The sequence below is a fragment of the Rissa tridactyla genome, chromosome Z, assembly GCF_028500815.1.
Source record: "Rissa tridactyla isolate bRisTri1 chromosome Z, bRisTri1.patW.cur.20221130, whole genome shotgun sequence".
Taxonomy (NCBI): Eukaryota; Metazoa; Chordata; class Aves; order Charadriiformes; family Laridae; genus Rissa; species Rissa tridactyla.
In genome coordinates this window covers 87,448,129-87,466,191 of record NC_071497.1, presented here as the reverse complement: position 1 = coordinate 87,466,191, position 18,063 = coordinate 87,448,129, and the positions used below count along the sequence as shown (strand labels likewise).

At 38.6% G+C, this 18,063-nt stretch overlaps 1 protein-coding gene across 13 annotated transcripts in view; it reads right to left on the bottom strand.

Annotated features, from left to right (window-relative positions):
- Positions 1 to 18,063, bottom strand: part of LOC128903015 (E3 ubiquitin-protein ligase NEDD4-like) — a 161,494-nt gene that overhangs the window by 25,256 nt on the left and 118,175 nt on the right. For 10 of the 13 annotated variants that reach the window (XM_054186878.1, XM_054186879.1, XM_054186882.1 and 7 more), the window contains 9 exons: positions 16,701 to 16,762; positions 16,494 to 16,596; positions 15,446 to 15,612; positions 13,034 to 13,166; positions 11,721 to 11,897; positions 8,003 to 8,077; positions 5,988 to 6,047; positions 1,103 to 1,234; positions 501 to 620 (listed from right to left, as the gene is read on the bottom strand). In XM_054186878.1, coding sequence (XP_054042853.1) covers positions 501 to 620; positions 1,103 to 1,234; positions 5,988 to 6,047; positions 8,003 to 8,077; positions 11,721 to 11,897; positions 13,034 to 13,166; positions 15,446 to 15,612; positions 16,494 to 16,596; positions 16,701 to 16,762 — 1,029 coding nt within the window. The remainder of the gene's footprint in view (positions 1 to 500; positions 621 to 1,102; positions 1,235 to 5,987; positions 6,048 to 8,002; positions 8,078 to 11,720; positions 11,898 to 13,033; positions 13,167 to 15,445; positions 15,613 to 16,493; positions 16,597 to 16,700; positions 16,763 to 18,063) is intronic. The other 3 variants (XM_054186881.1, XM_054186871.1, XM_054186873.1) reach the window with 1 other exon arrangement.

Here is an 18,063-nt window from a genome sequence, read left to right as displayed (position 1 = left end):
ATTAATACTAGAATTAAGTGCTGGAACTGATTTCCTAGAACTAACTTAGCTAAAGTCTGCTTCTTATAACATACTGAGCTTTTTGCTGTGAAGGACCCGGTGTTTTATCACTTCCCTCGGATTTCCCAAACCCAATTGCACGTATTATTTTCAGTTATTAGCATCAAAATAAAGGTTTCAACTTAAAAATCCCAGCACTTGAAGGGAGTCACACCAATGTATGCTTCAGACGTGCACACAGATTATGTTTCAGCTGACCAAACCAAATAGTCATATATGAAATGCATCATTCAATGACCATAAAAGTTACGTAATACTATTGTACAATATAAAGATCCAGATGGAAAACCGCTGAAGAAAACAGCAGTATATTAAGGTAAAATCAATTATGGGGAAAAATGGCTGTGTCGCATAACTGAAAAGGAAATAAGAAGTTCTAAGGAGAACAAAGAAAGAGGAGTCAGACATAAGGGATCTTTCCTGGTAGTGGCGTTTCTCACCTCTAGTGGAGCAGATAAAGTTACAGTGGGTGAACTGAGGCTACGAGGCCGTCTTATCTGGGGTTCACTCAAATGGTTGCTGCTGTTTGCTGCTGACCCAATCATGCCGTCTTCTGCAAGCTAGTTCAGAAGTAAAACCAAGTGAGCAGATTGTCAGAAATACAGCTCATCCGGAGTTAGGACACTTAAAAAATGATGTAATTATTTATTATTATTAGGAAATACCAAATATACTTTCTTAAAGATGAAATATTTAATTTAATTCCACTGGAAGGGTAAATAACATATGGTACTATTAATAGATCAACACAACTGTCAAATTCAATCCTAAGGATGCATTTGCCTCCTTTTATCAGTTCATATCTACCTCGCTGTAAATTCCTTTCACTGTAGCAATCAACTTTGTCTGGACCTTAATATAGTTAAAGTAACCAAAAAATCCCGATCACTGGAATTTTTTATGATTATCCTGAGTTGTGAGGACAGTGCTTAGGATTATTTTTTGAATTTCAGAGTTCTGAAGAACTGCTTCAATGGAAATTATACGCAACACATGCTAAGTGTTTGCTATCTAAATGAAGCATTATAACAGATCTTCATACCTGCATAATGGGCCGTGTCCATGTTGTGGTTCGATTGTTGTGATTGACATAGTAAGTCCGGCCCTTGGCATCCTTCCTTTCTTCCCAGCCTGAAGGTAAGCCTGGTGTAGTATGTACATAGGCCACGGAAGGCTGTTCAAGCAAGAAATTACTCTATTGTTATTTTATAATTGCTAAAAAAAATATTTCATAAGTCTATTCTTTAAAAAAACCACTTGTTAACTTACAACATTCTTAAAAAAAGCATACAAAAAATACGGTTTCTGATTTCATTTAATATAAGCTCTTCCTCATGCACCTTTGAGTCAAATCATTTTTTCTCACAATAGATCTTTTGATTCGCTTTTCAACAGATTGAGGTATTTTTTTCAGAAAACAGCTATGCTTATATGCCCTCAAACTTTTTAATTTGTAGATTACACGTAACGACAAAAAGGAACTTCGCAGTTTAATTTTTTTTTCTTTAAAAAGGTGGATTTTTTTTCTTTTGTGAGTATGGACAAATTAGAATTGAAGTAACCATGCAGTCGAGTCAAGCTCCGTTCTTTTCTTTACCACAGGGTGCCTTGAATCAGTTGCAAGAAAAGGTTTAAAAACTGAAGTTTAACCATTTTGTTATAGTTACAAATGTTGCATTCAGGATTAGGTGTCCTGAAGACACAAGACACGCCCCAAATTTAGTATGGAAAGCTTTTTTGACTAGAAGTTGCACGAGAAAGACACTGTCCTAACGAAAATATACAGACAACGATAACTGTGCCAAAGGCACGAACTTCATTAAACATGTCACTATACAACACAATAATTATATTACTGTGTGTTGCTGACGTTGTCTTGTGGACTTCCTGTGAGGGAAATACTCAGTGCTTAAACCAATTGGATGTATTTTCTGAGACATACGGGGCGGGGGGGGGAAGCCTTGTAGCACAAATGGCAAAGCTTCTTGAAGAAATATGGCCTAGAGGGAATTTTAAAATTAACCCCGTCTGCATCTGAGTACCTAACCACAAAGCAAGCAAAGAAGTTATTCTTTCCACGTCCTTACAAACAGTGATTTGTGTTTTATGACCATTCCATTTAAAAATATGTACACAGTGGAAAATTACTATCCAAAGCGCAGTAGATGTGAACTACACTGCACAGTAGGATTTGGTAACTCCCTTTAGGCCTCTGAAGGCTCCTCTTGAAATTGAGGATACATTCTTTTTCTACACTCGTCATTCTTTGCTCCAGCAAAGTAATTAACTGTAATTCTTGCTCCTGCTTCATGTTCTTAAGACATCTGTCCCAGGACTCCTGCTTAAGTCAGCATATTTGCTTTTTAAGAGAAGAGCACAGCTGACACAATGAGCTGGAGAACTGCCTAGGTAATCAAGGAAGGAAATAAGAAAAGATCCTGAATGGGTCAGGAAGCTGACATACTATAATAGGAAACAGAAAACAGAGGAAAAACAGATGAGGAAACTAATAAATACCCACTGAAACAAACTATGAGACTCTGATTTCTTTCTTTCCTAAACAGTCAGGTGCTGGAAAGACTGTGCTATTTTCCCACTCGTCTTAGTTCACAGAGCTGGCAGGCAACAAGACGATGACTACCTTTTCCAAGGCTGTGTAATGGTTTCCAAACTGTTAACTAGTGGTTAACAAGGCCACGGTATGTGGTCCGAAGACAGTGCACAGACAATGTTTTAGTTAAAAATTTTATAATTAAGATATATGATATTCTGGGAGAAATTGAGAGGGCTGACAGTGATTCACAGATTTTCTGGACCAATGGATGACGGCTACACATTCTTCCATCTTTGCTCGTTTCGGGCTATTAATGTCGTCTACAGTACAGAGAAAATGTAAGGTGGGGATAGTTCAGAGATTTTACATTAAAAAATGGAATCATTTAGTTGTAATAATACACAATCTATTCACTATCTGATGGCACGCTGCAAATTATCAAATTTGACTGTGAGGATACAGAAAGACAAGAAAGATGCTCTAGTTATGCCACCTGATCTTTCCTTTAACACTCTGCCAAAATAAATCCAGCTGTCAGCAGCCTTCCTCCTTACTGTTTGTTGTATTAACAACTGCATTAGCAACGCATAATGCAACATGCAAACCAGAGTTTGCTCTTCCATCTCCTTTCCATACATTCTACCACATCGAGTAGAAACTTGGGAGATTTATCACGAGCCTTTTACCCCAAAACTGAACGCTTTTTAACAACTGTCTTCAGTAAATAGTGGGGGGAAAAAGTATTATGGTTAAGGACAAAATGTCGTGAGAATGGAGATGCTGGGACAAATACACATTAACTCATGTTTTGCTCAGAGTAGTTTCACTGTGTAGCCTTCACAGAGGAATGGTAAAGGTCCTTGGGGACTTAAAAAAAAAAATTTAAAATTCCTGAAAAGCAAAGTGGTTAATAACCGCAGCTATATTTACCCAAATATGCACTCATCGACACTTACTTCACCACACACACTCAATTAACACCTTTACTCATGTTCTTTCACTGACCTATATAAAAAGTCAGCCATGCCAACCCCAGGGCAGATGTAACATTTTTACAGTTACACATAATAGTTACCGTATCAATTTCTTATGAGCTCTCTAAATGCTTAGACTTGGACCCACAGGGGGGAAAAATCAGGTGGCGTTGGTTTGCATGAATATGCCCTTTAACAGCCTCCTCAGGCCCCAAGGCTGGCCGAGACAAGCACAAACCCACTCTGCCTGTTCCCTGCCCCACGCGCACTCTAAAGCAGACAGGGGGCCCATGGCGGGCACACCAGCTCTCATGCAAACCATCAGCGATCGCGGAGCAATCCATCAGGATCAGCCACTCTTGGGCAGAGCCAAGCAGGGTGATCGCTCCCTCGCCAGTGCAACGCCTCCCGTTCTGGCTGCAAAGCAGGTCCCAGCGGACAGCCAGCCCTGCGCTGGGACTGCTCCTGAAGAGCCACTGGAGTTACACACCTCACCCGCAGCAGGGCTCGGGACTCGCTGCTTGCTGCTCTTAACTAGCTCAGCTAAGCCAGTGATGAAAAGGGGCATCACCACTTCTTCCTAAGATGCCACAGCACCACATTTTGGTGTGGTCTGCCCCTGGGTGTCTGCATTAATTATGCTTCGTTAGGGACCAAGGCTGAAGAATGTTGAACTTGTCGGTCTCATCCAATGAGGGGTTTTGCAGGGATTCTGAAAGCAAAACTAAAGTGACCCAGAAACTTCTACTACTGACAGACTGTACGTCTACAAACCTTAGGCGCCTAAAGGACAACGAGAATGGCAACCTTTGAAGATAATGCTTCTGGATTTAAATGCATGAATCCTATTTAAGTCCTAAGGACTCTACAGATTTGGGTTTCAGAGCACGAACACGCGCTGAATGAAGACCAAGTGGGGGGTAGGGTCCCATTAGTAAGCTGCAATATAATTAGGTAAAACATCTATGATACAGCGGTCTTAATTATGAGCTAGTGAAGTCTGAATTCAGTAACTTGCAGAAGAATATTAGTATTTTGATCTAAAAAGTATAATCAAGACAAGATATTCTGCCAACAAAAGACATTACAGTTCAATATAGCACACATTTTAACTAATAATTAACAAGTCAAGCAGGTTTTGAAAGGACACAAAAAAATTGCTCTTTGCCAGAACAAAATCGAAGTATGCTCCTCGGATTCTAAAATTCAAAACACAGTAAATATAGACAGTATTACAGAATGATGTCGACACCCAAATGAGCATCTGACATGACCACATATAAATAGGAAACACACCAAGTTTAAATTACATTTCTTTCCCTGAAACAAATTATTTCACAGTGCATAGCAAGGGATGCCATCCAGAGGGACCTTGACAGGCTCGAGAGGTAGGCCCAAGCACTTGCCAAGTGCGAGGTCCTGCACCTGGGTCATGGCAATCTATGATTCTATGATACCATAGATCCATAGAATGGTTTGGGTGGGAAGGGACGTTAAAGGCCACCCAGTGCCACCCCCTGCCCTGGGCAGGGACACCTCCCACCAGCCCAGGTTGCTCCAAGCCCCGGCCAACCTGGCCTTGAACCCCTCCAGGGATGGGGCAGCCACAGCTTCTCTGGGCAACCTGGGCCAGGGGCTCACCACCCTCACAGCAAACAATTTAATAAAAAATATTCATAAAAGCTATTTATGATAGTTAGTGTAAAATGATTTCTATGAAATAACTTGTTTCAGATTGACATTTAATCGGGTTAAAAAAGAATGGGATGTTTTTGACAAAGTCCAATAGAAATTCGAACCCCTTACCACTTTCAGAAAAGCACTTCAAGAATTTTATTGGATGATCAAACTAAAAATTCAGCCTTGGACTGCTGAACAACTACTGGAAAATTAAAACTGGCATTAAATAAGGCCATTAAGAGCTATATGATATATCACTGTAGCTCCACGGTTCTCAAATTAAGATCAACTTAAAAGAATTTAAATGAATGAGTCTAATGGAGAGTAAGGGAAGACAGACGCAAGCTAAAACCACAGCTACATGTGTATTACTTTGATGTCTCTAATCCCTGATTCTTTCAATATCAGTTTTTAAAGAATTAGGTATTGTATCTTTCATTTTTCAGAAGCCTGTGGTATTTCCTTAGTGCATAGCTTTGTTGAAACTCAGTGGCATATTCACATCATTGAAACATGCTAGTATTTGAGGGAAATTACTATGTTTTGAGAAATTTTGAGAAAATTTGAAACAAAACCAAAAAATATAACCATTCAGTGGTTTTATTTCATTCAACACTGCTGCTTTGTGGAAAAAAAAAAAAAAAAAGTCCCTTATTGTACAAGACTTAAATCTACCTATATTTTATTTAGAGATAGTGTTTGATAAAGAGGATTATTACCGTTGGTTCCTCACCACCTGTGACAGTTGAAGAACGAGCTCTCCTAGATGGACCACTCTGCTGTTAAATGATAATTAACGTTACAGATAAGTATATTTAGCAATGAAGGTCACAGATACCGTCACATCTTTACGAGTAAGGAATCACAGACACTCAAATTTATTAAAAGAGAGCAATTAGATGGAAAGGATGTTTAAGATAATAGCAAAAAAAATGAGTCATCAATCACTGATAACCAAGTCAGAATCTCAAACCACCACGGGAACTCATTTCAAAAGTTCCTGTATCCAATTCTATACGTTCAGTATTGCTAATCATGATAATAAGAGCATTTATACTAAATGTAACATGATTCCCCCCCAACCGAATTTTGCATGTTCTGCCCATAAACATGGTATTTAAAAACCAAATGGATACAGGCTGGTCATCAGTGAGCGCACAGAAGTCAGATGAAGAAGATGGAACCGATACTGTGAATTTTCAGTAAGGAATAATACAGTCAAGAAGAGCACTGTATTTAGAAAGAAGGCATGTATTTAGTTGCTAGAAGACAAATTATCGTTAGCTCAGTAAGGATTAAATATGGTTAAGATCCAGTAACATCCCTGTTTTAGGGCAATGCTTTCAATTCTGCTGTTTTGAACACCTGCTAATGAAATGAGCATTCTACAACAACAAAGTGCGAGACATATCACCAATCCCAATCTGATTATGCTGGTTATGCTGGTTAAAGAACCCCAGAGTCCATACGGTGAGATTAAATAAAGAAGCAGAACACCTCTGGAACAGACTGCATTAGGAGTCAGCTTTGTCTAGTAGAGAGAGGACAGTTAAGGTGTAATTGGGCTGGAAACCACACCATTGTGCACCCAGAAGAGAAAGTAAAGAATGGATAATACTTCAGAAGCAGTTCTTTGAACAACAGCTATTACATGCATTTGTAAGCAGCAAACGTAGATACACTAAACAACTTGTAGAACACGTGAAAAAATTAAACAAAGAGAAAAACACTACTGTTATTGTAAATATCTGCCCAGTAGCAACAGAAAGAACAAGCAAAGGAGAGACATCGCCTCTAATAACAAACTTACTGATATACTCTATTTACTCAGTATTTCCATAAAAAAGATACATTAATTTGCTATCTGTAAATTCATATGTAATACATTTCTAATAAAAAAACTGGGGAAAATATTCCTGGAAGTATAATTTTTAAAAAAATTAAATTGTTTTGAAAATCGGAACAGTTTTATTCATAAGCATACCTTGCACAATTCTATTTAAAGTAGTGTCTCTACAGTCTACCACCTTTGCAATCTTCATACTTCGGTTGTAGGACAAAATACGTACAATATTTTGTACTTTCTACCATTCAAAATAAAGGTGTGCATGCTTATGATGTGAAAGAGAAACTCTTTTTAAAAAACACCTTTGTATCTTTTCCTGTTTGAAGAATCTACTTTAATTAACTTGCAGAAGGTGCTGCTTATCTAAATTACTCTGGAAAAGTACAACAGATGCAATTCAGTTCTATCATACGAGGCTCCTTTTAACTACAGGTAGGTAAAACGCCAATCCTTTTTAATATGCAGATTTATATATTTCAAGTAAAATCAATTTATGGGACACAAAAATATACCTGATAGGAGAGTCCTGTGGCTGCTACAGTTCCAAGTATAGATGGTGCTACTGCCCCCTCCTATCCCAGCTGAGATAAACCCAGTTTTTTGCTCTCCACTGACTATATAGCTAGAGTTTAGTAAACTAAATTTCTGTGTTAGATAACTAAAGTTAGTGTGACTATGGTCTCCGTCTCAAATGTTTCTCTCTCTCATGAATGTCCCCATTTTAGCTGCTGACCATGACGAGATCAATATGGTACCCGTTACTATTTGGGACAGTCATAAGCCCATACTGGTTACTGAGCTATATCGGACAAACTGACCTAAGAAAAGGTATTATTCAGCATCAGAGAACGTTTGAACAAAAAGAAACAGAAGTTAGCTTTGGTTTACCAAGGATAATTGAGACTGTTCGGCAACTGCGTCTGTTACACTGCAAGATCTTAATCTTGAAGAAGGATCTCTTTGCTGAAAAAAAAAGAAAAAAGATGTCTCTAAGTTAAGGTGTCTTAAAACATGGGGGTTTATTCAGTAATTTTACTTTTCTGCTATTTAATCCAAACACCTAAAAAATAGTACTTATGTTGCAATGTCTTTAGTTTTAATATTTCTACAGAAACATGGCAAGCAATGAAAAATGTAAATTTTCAGCATTCCATCCTGGACTCTTTCAGATTAACTGAGAAAAGGAAAGTACTGGGATATACATCTTGTACTCATCTTTAGCATCAAAGTTACAACGTTCTATTGACGAAATTAAGAGAAGAGAATAGGGAAAACACGCAGGAAAATTAACAGTTGTGGAATCAGCAGTAAAGGGGAAAGTTAACTAAAGACATAATGGGACGTGAAACCGCCATGGAGCTTTTGAAAAGCTATTTTCAAGTATGTTTGGAAGTCATTTTAGAGAACCTGGAGGGAGCATAAGCAGTATAAAGAAACTGTAAAACTTCGGGCTGACTACTGGCAACGCAGCCGTTGGAAATCAATAGGCTAGAGCTAACAGCCGTCTCGGGAGGGCTCATGGCTCCAGCTAACCCCTACAGGCGTTACTGGGACAGGGGCGCAAGGTGCTGCCAAGTCCCACGCAGGGGACGATTCTGTGGTTGCCACATCTGCGACATCCTGAGCCTGTGGCTGGGAAAGCAGCAAGTTCTGCAGAACCTTCACTGGGATTACAGCCTCAGTGGGAGCCTTGCTGAGACCATCTGGTGGCGTGTTAAGAAATTTCCAAATTTGCATCATAGTACATGGTTAGCTTACTCTTCAATAATAGCATTAAGAATAGCTTTAAAGTTTACTGTTTAACAGAGAAGTGCTGAGAACTTTGCTGGCTGGATTTTATTCAGAAATTTCATACGAAAGCAAACTAACTCCTAGAGATAGAACTCCATATTGTAATGATCGTTAGGGCACCTATAAATATAATACAAATAATATGAAACAAAAGGACATCAGAATATAGGTAATTACTAGACAGATTACTGAAGTTTTACAGGTACAAACCTCTCTGTAACAAAATCTCCTGTAAACACTTAGTATCTATTCTATCTAGGTAGTGGTATATGTAGTTTCTCTGTTGACAATGACTCTTCATATATAGTAATAATAAAAGGGCTCACTCACTTTTCTAAAGGAGAATTGTCAACATGAACAAATTCTGATAGAAAAAAGATGTGATTTCTTCTTTTTTTCCTACTATCATAAAACCAGTGGCAGAATGCAGCAGTGTTACGCCAGGTCAAAATACTACCATTAAGGGTGTGAGTATGAATGCACTAACAAACAAGCAAACGACCCAGCCTACTTATAACCACTCAGGTGGGCACCCTGATGCACCACTGAAAGATAACGAAGCAACAACTATTAGAGAGACGTATCGGAAACTCTGGCTCTTCCTTGAAAACATCAGTACTAAGAGCACGTTGTGTTAAAAGATCACCGTTTAAAAAAAAGAATAGAAAAAAAGACGTAATTACACCTTGCTTCTATGTTATGCTAAAGATTAATGTGAAAGGATTTGTCTGACAAACGTACTGACCCACAAGTCTTGCAGTGTTTTCTGGCATTACACAGTTACATGAGGAGAGTGACAAAATACTTTAACACACATCCAATCACTCCTCAACTATCTGTTGGCAATTTTGCCATGCTGTATGCATGTAAGCATGTATGGATGTGGTGACATGGGAGCTGTCTCTGCACAGAGCTCCCAGAGGTCAGGCTGGATACACCAGTGTAGGCACGCTGTCGGGGAAATGCAACTGAAGGGGCTTCTACCTTCAGCCCACAATCTGCAGCTCTGGGCCAGCTTTATTAAACCCGCCAGTTTAGAGCTGGTGGGTTTGGAAGAAACTCTGGACCCAAGCTTCCTTCATGCAAAGTCATGAAGCTGATCTCACAAGCCTCTGGGAATCTGGATCAAAAGGAAATGCCATGTGGACATACCTGAGCACATGGATTATAGCTCACGTTCAGCTGGAAGTGCCAAACTTCTGCCTGCCTGGCTCAATCCAAATGAAGCTCATGGCTGTCTCTGTACTGAGCTTGCTGACCTCCAAACCGGGAGGATCTATTAGCCCAAGGTAAGCATTGGCAATCCACGCAGAACCAGCTCAGACTCAAGTGCTGGAGCTGTGCAGCGAGGCCTCACAGAGGCCAGAGCGCTGGGAAGCCCAGTTCAGAGACGTGAGCCGCCTTGCCAGACACGCTAGGGCTCCCCACCGAACACTGCTGCCCACCAGGCTCTGCGCACAGAGTGCTGCCTGCCTCGGCGAGGCTCCCAGAGCAATGTCACGGCCTGCTTTGTTACGGTACTTCCGGGATCCCGACACCCTTACGCTGGATCACGCCCAGTAACAGACATTTTAAATGCTTTGACAATTTCCTACTTTGCAATGTGGTCTGAGCATAATTGTTATTGCACTGATAAGAAAGATGCTATCACTTAATGGCTCATAAAAGAGCTAGTTTGTATTGGAATATAATTATTGAATTATTTTAATTAAGATAACTTTGCAGCTATGCCATTTATTTATTTAATGCAAAAAAACGTAGGCTGCAGTCTTGCCACTGCAACTATTTGATTACCCTTCTGCCCTCCAAGTGAAGGTCTACTAAAATCTGCAGTTACCTACAAAAGCACAAGCACCTCTTTATGCAGATGGTCAGCCAGAGCTATAATTTGCTACCTAACCTCTAGATAATATTCAAATCATTGTAAGACACCTGCTGTGTAGGGCCTTTGTGAAAAACTTGCACCTAATCAAGATTCTATTTAATCAGACCAAGAGTAAATATGATTTCTTATCTCCTGAGTTGCAAAGGTACCTTCATGGCATATATCAAGAATAAAAAAATGAATAAATCTCAGCTTGATGTACTGTCTAATACAGTTGTTTTTTTAATCGAAGAGACATAAGGCATTTCCCTTCTTGCAAGTGTATTATCCTTATTTTTTGTGGTATCATCAGTCTGACAAACTAATGGCTAACACAAATGTAGAGAACAAGTTTTTGGTTTACCTCAAGTAAACTCTTATTGTGAGAGACAATTTTTTCCAGACTAGCCATTTACGAACTTGTGGTGGATTGCACCAGAACTACCTACTTCCAGTTCTAATCCTTTGTTAGTCTTATAATAGTTGATCCAGTAAACTATGAGAGGTTTATAAAATCCTAATGCAAGAGAGCACATGCTTTAATATAAACACGTACAGTTAAAATACTGAACTTCAGAAAAATTATTATGTACTAAAATGGATGATAATTGAAAGAGCATTAGCAGTTTCTCCTCTTTTCTTTGGAAATTCTTAACTTGATACTCTCTGGTATTACATATTTTCTTTCACTAAAGGTAAAACAGTAGCAGAGTCTGAAGTTTAACTCACACAGAAGAAAATGTTAAATCTAAACTGAGGAATTCTGTTGTTTGAGGCAGTTTGCTTTATGATGAAATCACGATGCATTTCTTGGAAGATAATTTTAACTGCACGCTCAGGTTTTCCTGAGACCAGCAATTACTACCCATCTGTGTAAATGACTGAGATTAGGTCGAACTAACAGAAGGTTACAGTAATAGAGGTATACAGACAGAGCAGCACGTCACGTACAATCAAAGAACTGAGTTGCTCCCCATTGGAATCAGGAGTGACCTGAAGTCTTCTGTTCAGTTCCTCAGACAGCTCCTGAGGACTGGTACGGGATACTGGAGATGCAGGAGGGGGGGGCAATGACAAGCTTAAGGAATCTCCACTTGCACTCGCCTCCTCCGAAATGGTTTCCCAAGGCTAACAAAAGAGAAGAAACTACGTTAAGGGTTTATAAAGACAAATGGTGTCTTCTTTCCCTTCCCCGTCTACGTGACCACCTCATTGTGACAAACACAGGCGTGATGATCAGCCTTACTATTTAACGAAATAAACCAACTTCTAGACCAAACAAACAAACACTCCACTGGGTGTGAAGCAGTCACAGGGAAAAGTGGGTTTCGTGTTGACTTCAAAACAGTCTTCATGTTGTTGCCGACACAATGCTTTATTATATAACACAGGAAATGATGTAGATGAAAAGAAGCATAAAAAAGAGCTCTCATTAAATTAATTCTATCTGAAATTTTGTCCAAAATGTAACTAATTCTGCACTTTTACTAAAAACTTGTAAGAAACAACTGTTAATTTTAATTTAGAATAAAATGCTTAATAGAAAATACTCATTAGTATCTGCAAATCAAATATTACCAGGTGACAAGTGCAACAACAGTTTCAGCAATCTATTTGTTGCTCTGAATAACATTTAGAGAACCAAAACTAGCTTTCATGAAGAATTTTGTCTGTGATTCACATAATAAAATATTTCTTAAAGTTGAATGGGATTAGAGCTTTGTACAAACTCTCACTTAGGCCTACAAATATCTACCAGATTTTATTTATTTAGACTAGCTATAAATTAAACAAACACTCACCTGACTGATAAGATCTCAGAATTCTAACTAACCCCAAGTATTTGGGGAAAAACCCCAACAGCTTCTCTTTTCTCTAAATCAATTCACTGAAGCAAACTGAAGTACATGCAGTTCCAGCCAGTCCATTTCCTTTCTTTTTGCAACTTATTCCACTGCTATTCAAAGCAGAATATTGAAAGTGTTTCTATTAACAAATATATAACAAGCAACACTTGGAATTCTAAATTTTTCTCCCAGCATTTACATAGTATTTAATATTGTGCATAAATTATCAAGCACCCACAAATGCATGGGACCTTGAAAGTATAGCTCTGTTCAGGACTTTTGTTGTGTTACTGGTATTTTACTTACGCGATTTCCATAAATACCGCAAAAAAACGTTACTATGAATGTTGTATAGTAATTAGTTTACATATCAACTTGAAGTTTAGTCAACTTCTTAAACTCAAGACCTTTCCATACCTCTGGAATGTCTCCACCCTCCACAGGCTCCGGTTCCAAATCCTCACTAATGTGTCTCCGAGAGCGGAACCGCCTATGGGCTGCTTCCTGGTTTATTTGTCTGATATTGTTATCTGACTCAGATCCCACATCACTGGAGAGCGGGGAAATGAAAGCATGGGAAGAAGAAAAGAACAAGAAAATAATGAATGCTAAACTAAAACACCTACTTTGTCCATTCTTTCAAAACCTCATTAATGCTTTTAATTACAAAAATCATTATTCTTGCATATGTCAGGCTTCATAAATAGGAGCTCTATTAATCCCTCAATCCAAAGTAAATAAAACTGGAAGCACTTCACCAATGTCCTGTAACACTGGAAATTAACATTCTTTATGCATCGAAGTTGGGTGAGCAGAAATGGAAGTCCACGCTGAAATATACTAACCCATCCTTGCTCATCCTTTCCTGCCATGACCAGAGTCGTTCCTGACACAGAGATTTTACTTTTGCCCCTGTCTTTATGTCAACTATTGTTTTCCTTTTTGCGATAGCCAATGCGAACGCAAGCTGTTGCAGTATGGATAACTTTTTGAACTGGCTGCAACCACTAGTTTAGCTCACACCATCAGTGGTGGAAATGGAAAATACCCTAGTTCCGTTGATGGGAGACCTGCCTGGGCTATTCTCAACGGGCACAGCTGGGTACAAATCTCTGCTGCAGTCCTCAATGGACAGATGTTGTTAGAAGGCAGCATTGCATTTGAGCCTCTCCTTCTGGATGAGGGACTGTAACTTTGAAAGATGGTTACATTGAGGAAAAACTTCTGTGTGCAATCATTTTACCATTGCACACACTAAAGAACTATGAGAAATGAACTACTCTCATCTTCCTACTGCAGACATGGACTGTACAGCACTCCCTGTTTTTCCTCGATGACGAACTTAGTACCTGAGTTACTGGCCTAAAAGTGAGCGGTTACGTATCCTACTTTCAACCTCTTTGAGACCTTCCGCTCCTAGTGATTTCATGAATTCATAGAATTTAAAAGCTAAAAATTCTAAAGTCTTCGCTCTTCACTGGTGTCATGCGTAAAGTTTATCAGCAGTAATTATGCATTTGTGTCCAGACATCCTGTGGTGATATCTAGCTAAAAGTGAACCTCTGAGGCCTTCATTATACACCCCTCCGATGATGGCGCTTTCTAGTAATGATTATTTGATTATTACATTTCCAGTAATGATTATTTTTTGGTATCTGCTAGTCAAACATTTCTGAATCCATGTAACTTTTTACTTCATTTAGCATAGTCAGATTACAAGGAGGTGCTAAATCAAGTAATTTACAAAACCTGCTTTTTTACAGACACTTACTGACCATTAGCAATCATAATGATAGTAGTTGATGAGATTTACTTGACAAAATACACATTGCTTAGTAAATAGCTCAAATAGTTCAATACCAAATATTTCAAAACATATAGAACAAAATTTAGTTCAATTCTAAGATAAATGCATCAGAGAAGAAGAACAAATAGGGCCTTAAACAAGGACAACACGCATTTGCGTAATTTAGCTATGATTCTGAATATTCAAGAAAGAATAACCATTACTGTTGTATAATAAGCAATAGTGGAAGAATAGTCGCTACATAAAAATAACACAAGATGTTTAACTAGTACAGGATTTCAGTATAACTCTTAACATTGTCAATTACACCTACTTTTAAAAATGTAAGCTTGCTACAGCTTTATAAATCTAATCATAAGAAACATATAATGAAGGTTTGAACAGGAGCTGCACATTAGCGCAACCAGTGTACACAGGTAATGCAGTCTGTACACTGAATACGAATTAGGACCTCCTCAAAGCTAATCAGTTTACCTTAATTAATAATAGAGTTGACTTTTTCCCCCCTTACTTTTCCAACAGTCTCTACAGAAGAAAATAATTTATTCCTGTTAAATTACTTACTGAAAAATTCCACATCTGTCTCCCAATATTCTAAGGTATGTTGTTAATGCACTGACTTCCCTCCCATCCCTAGAAATTTCCTAGAATTTCCCAGGATACTTATATGTATGTGATTTGCTGGGGGTGGGGGAAGTCTCATTCTTAAAAAAAAAAGAAAGATGTTTCCTTTTTAACTGAAGATATCCAGACTTTGGTTCTCAACTTACTAGCGCATCTGTGAAAATTTTTCCATGAATAAAATATAGTCTCAGACATGTAGCACAGCACCAAAATCATGATTAATCTATTACTGAAAAGAATCATGTGCCTTTATCAGCTGCTTCATAAAAGTCTTGCCTAAGACTTTTTCCAGCCTTGAATTTGTAAATTCAAAATGGTTACGTTTGCTTGAAAAAATCACTACCCTTCGTGATAATTTTGCACACATCCACAAAACATTGCCCCACACTGCCACTCACATTAAACTGGGTCGATGCCACTGAGTAGTCCTGTTGTTATGGTTGACATAGTAAGTCCGCCCCAGGTTGTCCACCTTTTCTTCCCATCCAGGAGGCAGCGGAGGAGGTGGTAACTCCTCCTGACGTTGAGATGCGGAGTCACTGGAATCAACCACATCCCATCCGTGCTTAGAAATGAAGAAAAAAAAATTAAAATTTTAAAGTTCAAGCGCAAGAGAACTTATTTCATCGTTGCTTACATTAGCATATAGGCGCAGATTCTGAAAGTTTTCCAGAAACTTTCAAAATTGCTTTAATGTAAACTGGGTAGAAATAGAATAAACTCCATGGTTACAGTGTGCACTTCATTTCAATGACAAAACACCTAAAATCCCACGAGTCTATTATAACAGGGATTCCCAAACGTAGTTGAGTGGTTGCCTGTTCTAGCGGAATCAGCTGCTAACTGCTGAACTCAGGGACACACGGCTTGAGTTGAGAGCCCTCATTCCCAAGTTACAGACAACTGCTGCACACTATTAGTAAGGCAAACTTACTAATTAGAGCTGACAGAGTGACTGTCAGCCCTAATTGCAGCTAATTATTAAAATGGATGACAGCTGATAGAGTGCTGGGAAGTCTTTAAGCTTGCTGTGCTTGCATGAGCTTTATTCTCTGCAGTCAACGCTGCCAAGGAAATAAAGACAGACATTATAACATTGGTTTTGAAATGGCCTCTGAAGAAGATGTACCTAATACGGACCATTATGTTTATAAATTACTTGCTTATACTTTATGAATTTTTCTACTTGGTGTGACTTCCACTTATACTTGCTCACACACTGAGTCGGGCAGACTTTAGAACTCACTGTGGCAGCTGCAATACTTTGAAATACTTGAAATGGTTGAAAAAACACTGTGTTACAGTAAAAAAAAAAAGCTGGGGGGAGGGGAGTACGCTGCTACTAACACTGCTACCAGGGTTTTATCTTTAGAAGGTACTACTTTTTCTATAATTATACCTAAATCTCTTAACAACTTGAATGCTTCCACAAGCATTAAGCCTTACCTCAGAATCATCCCTTTGATCATTGCTATCTTCCTCTTGGCCACCATTTTTAGGCATATAAGCCATCTTCAGTCTCAAGAAACCCTTTACACGAGATTTGTGGCTAGAAGACAAAGAAGTATATTTCATTCAACGACGCTTTAATAGTTGCAAATAACAAACCTTGCAGTAAGAAATGTTTTAAAATACAAAGGTCCTGCCCCTCACCTTCTTGGTCTGAGAAGGAAATCCTTAAACGTGTATGGCCTTTCCATGGTTGGGTCTTCAGTCTAAAAGCATTTAAGAAAATGGCAAATTAAAGGGCTTGCCCACAAGTCCAGAGACATATAAAGAACATTCACATCACCGATGTGGTAGAAATGCTAGAGAAGATATTTAAATAACGAAGTTACAGCAGGCAGACCTCTACCAGTGTATCACCGTCAGCCGTTCACATACACAGTTGCAGGAGCAGCCCACGAGATGTCACTGCACATATCAGTGACGGGCTGAACCCAGTCTCATTTCTAAGCGTACACAACACCCACAATTCAGAAAAAGGTGGAAAATACCAAACAAACAAATCCCAACTCTTTCCAGTCACCCAACAGCAGCGTCAGAAGAGGTGGCATCCATTTCAAAGCAGTACTTTTTTTGCACGTTAGAAAGTGGTGAAATAAAACTCCTTCTCGGTTGGCTTTCATTTTTATCTCAAAGCAGCTGAGACTTTCAAAAATAATTAAGACTTTGAAATGTTATGATATACGTAAGTAATATTACCAGGCTGATGGATTATATCTTCTGATTTCCATTTAATTATAAGTTTCATAAAACCTTAAATCTTGAAAACTTTCTATTGGGAAATCTATTTGAGAATTTCAGCTTTCTTATCAAATAAGTTATATCCTTCACGTCTGTGAGAAAACAGATGCTATAGGTACAAAACTAGGAATTTAAAAATGACAAGGTAAATAAAAGAATCAGAAATCCTTATACATACTTAATATCTTGATTATTTGGGGTACTTTATTCTAATCAACCATATGATTTGGGCCGATAAAACTGGAAGCATGAACTGTGTTACACTGAAAGAGTACGGGTACGCACATTATCATACGCACTGCAGTAAGAGTAGAGATCTATTACCTCAGATTAACACCAAACTTTCTCAAAACAAGTACACAATTAGTGGGTACTTCTCAGAATGTTGTGCCCGTCTGCCATCCACTAAAACCCCCCAGTAGTGCATCTGAAAAACCCTTCCCAGCCCTAGCCCTACAAACTGGAATACTTCTCCAGTCCAATCCTTTGACTAAATCTTTCTAAACACAGCATAATCTAACTCCAGACTGTTATTCATTAAAAGCTTTGTTGTCTGTTATATTTTGAAGTCAATAAAAAAGAATTTAAAAATCAATCCTAACACATTTATCTCAGACATTCTATCAAATACCATACAGACTTTCTTTTCACGGAATGAACTCTTATCCTGTGAGGAATTTCCTGCCTTGAGTGTCCTCTTCAGCTGTGAGACAGACTTCCCATTTTTCCAGAGAGATAGTAGTAGATTTTAACCAAATCAACAGGACAT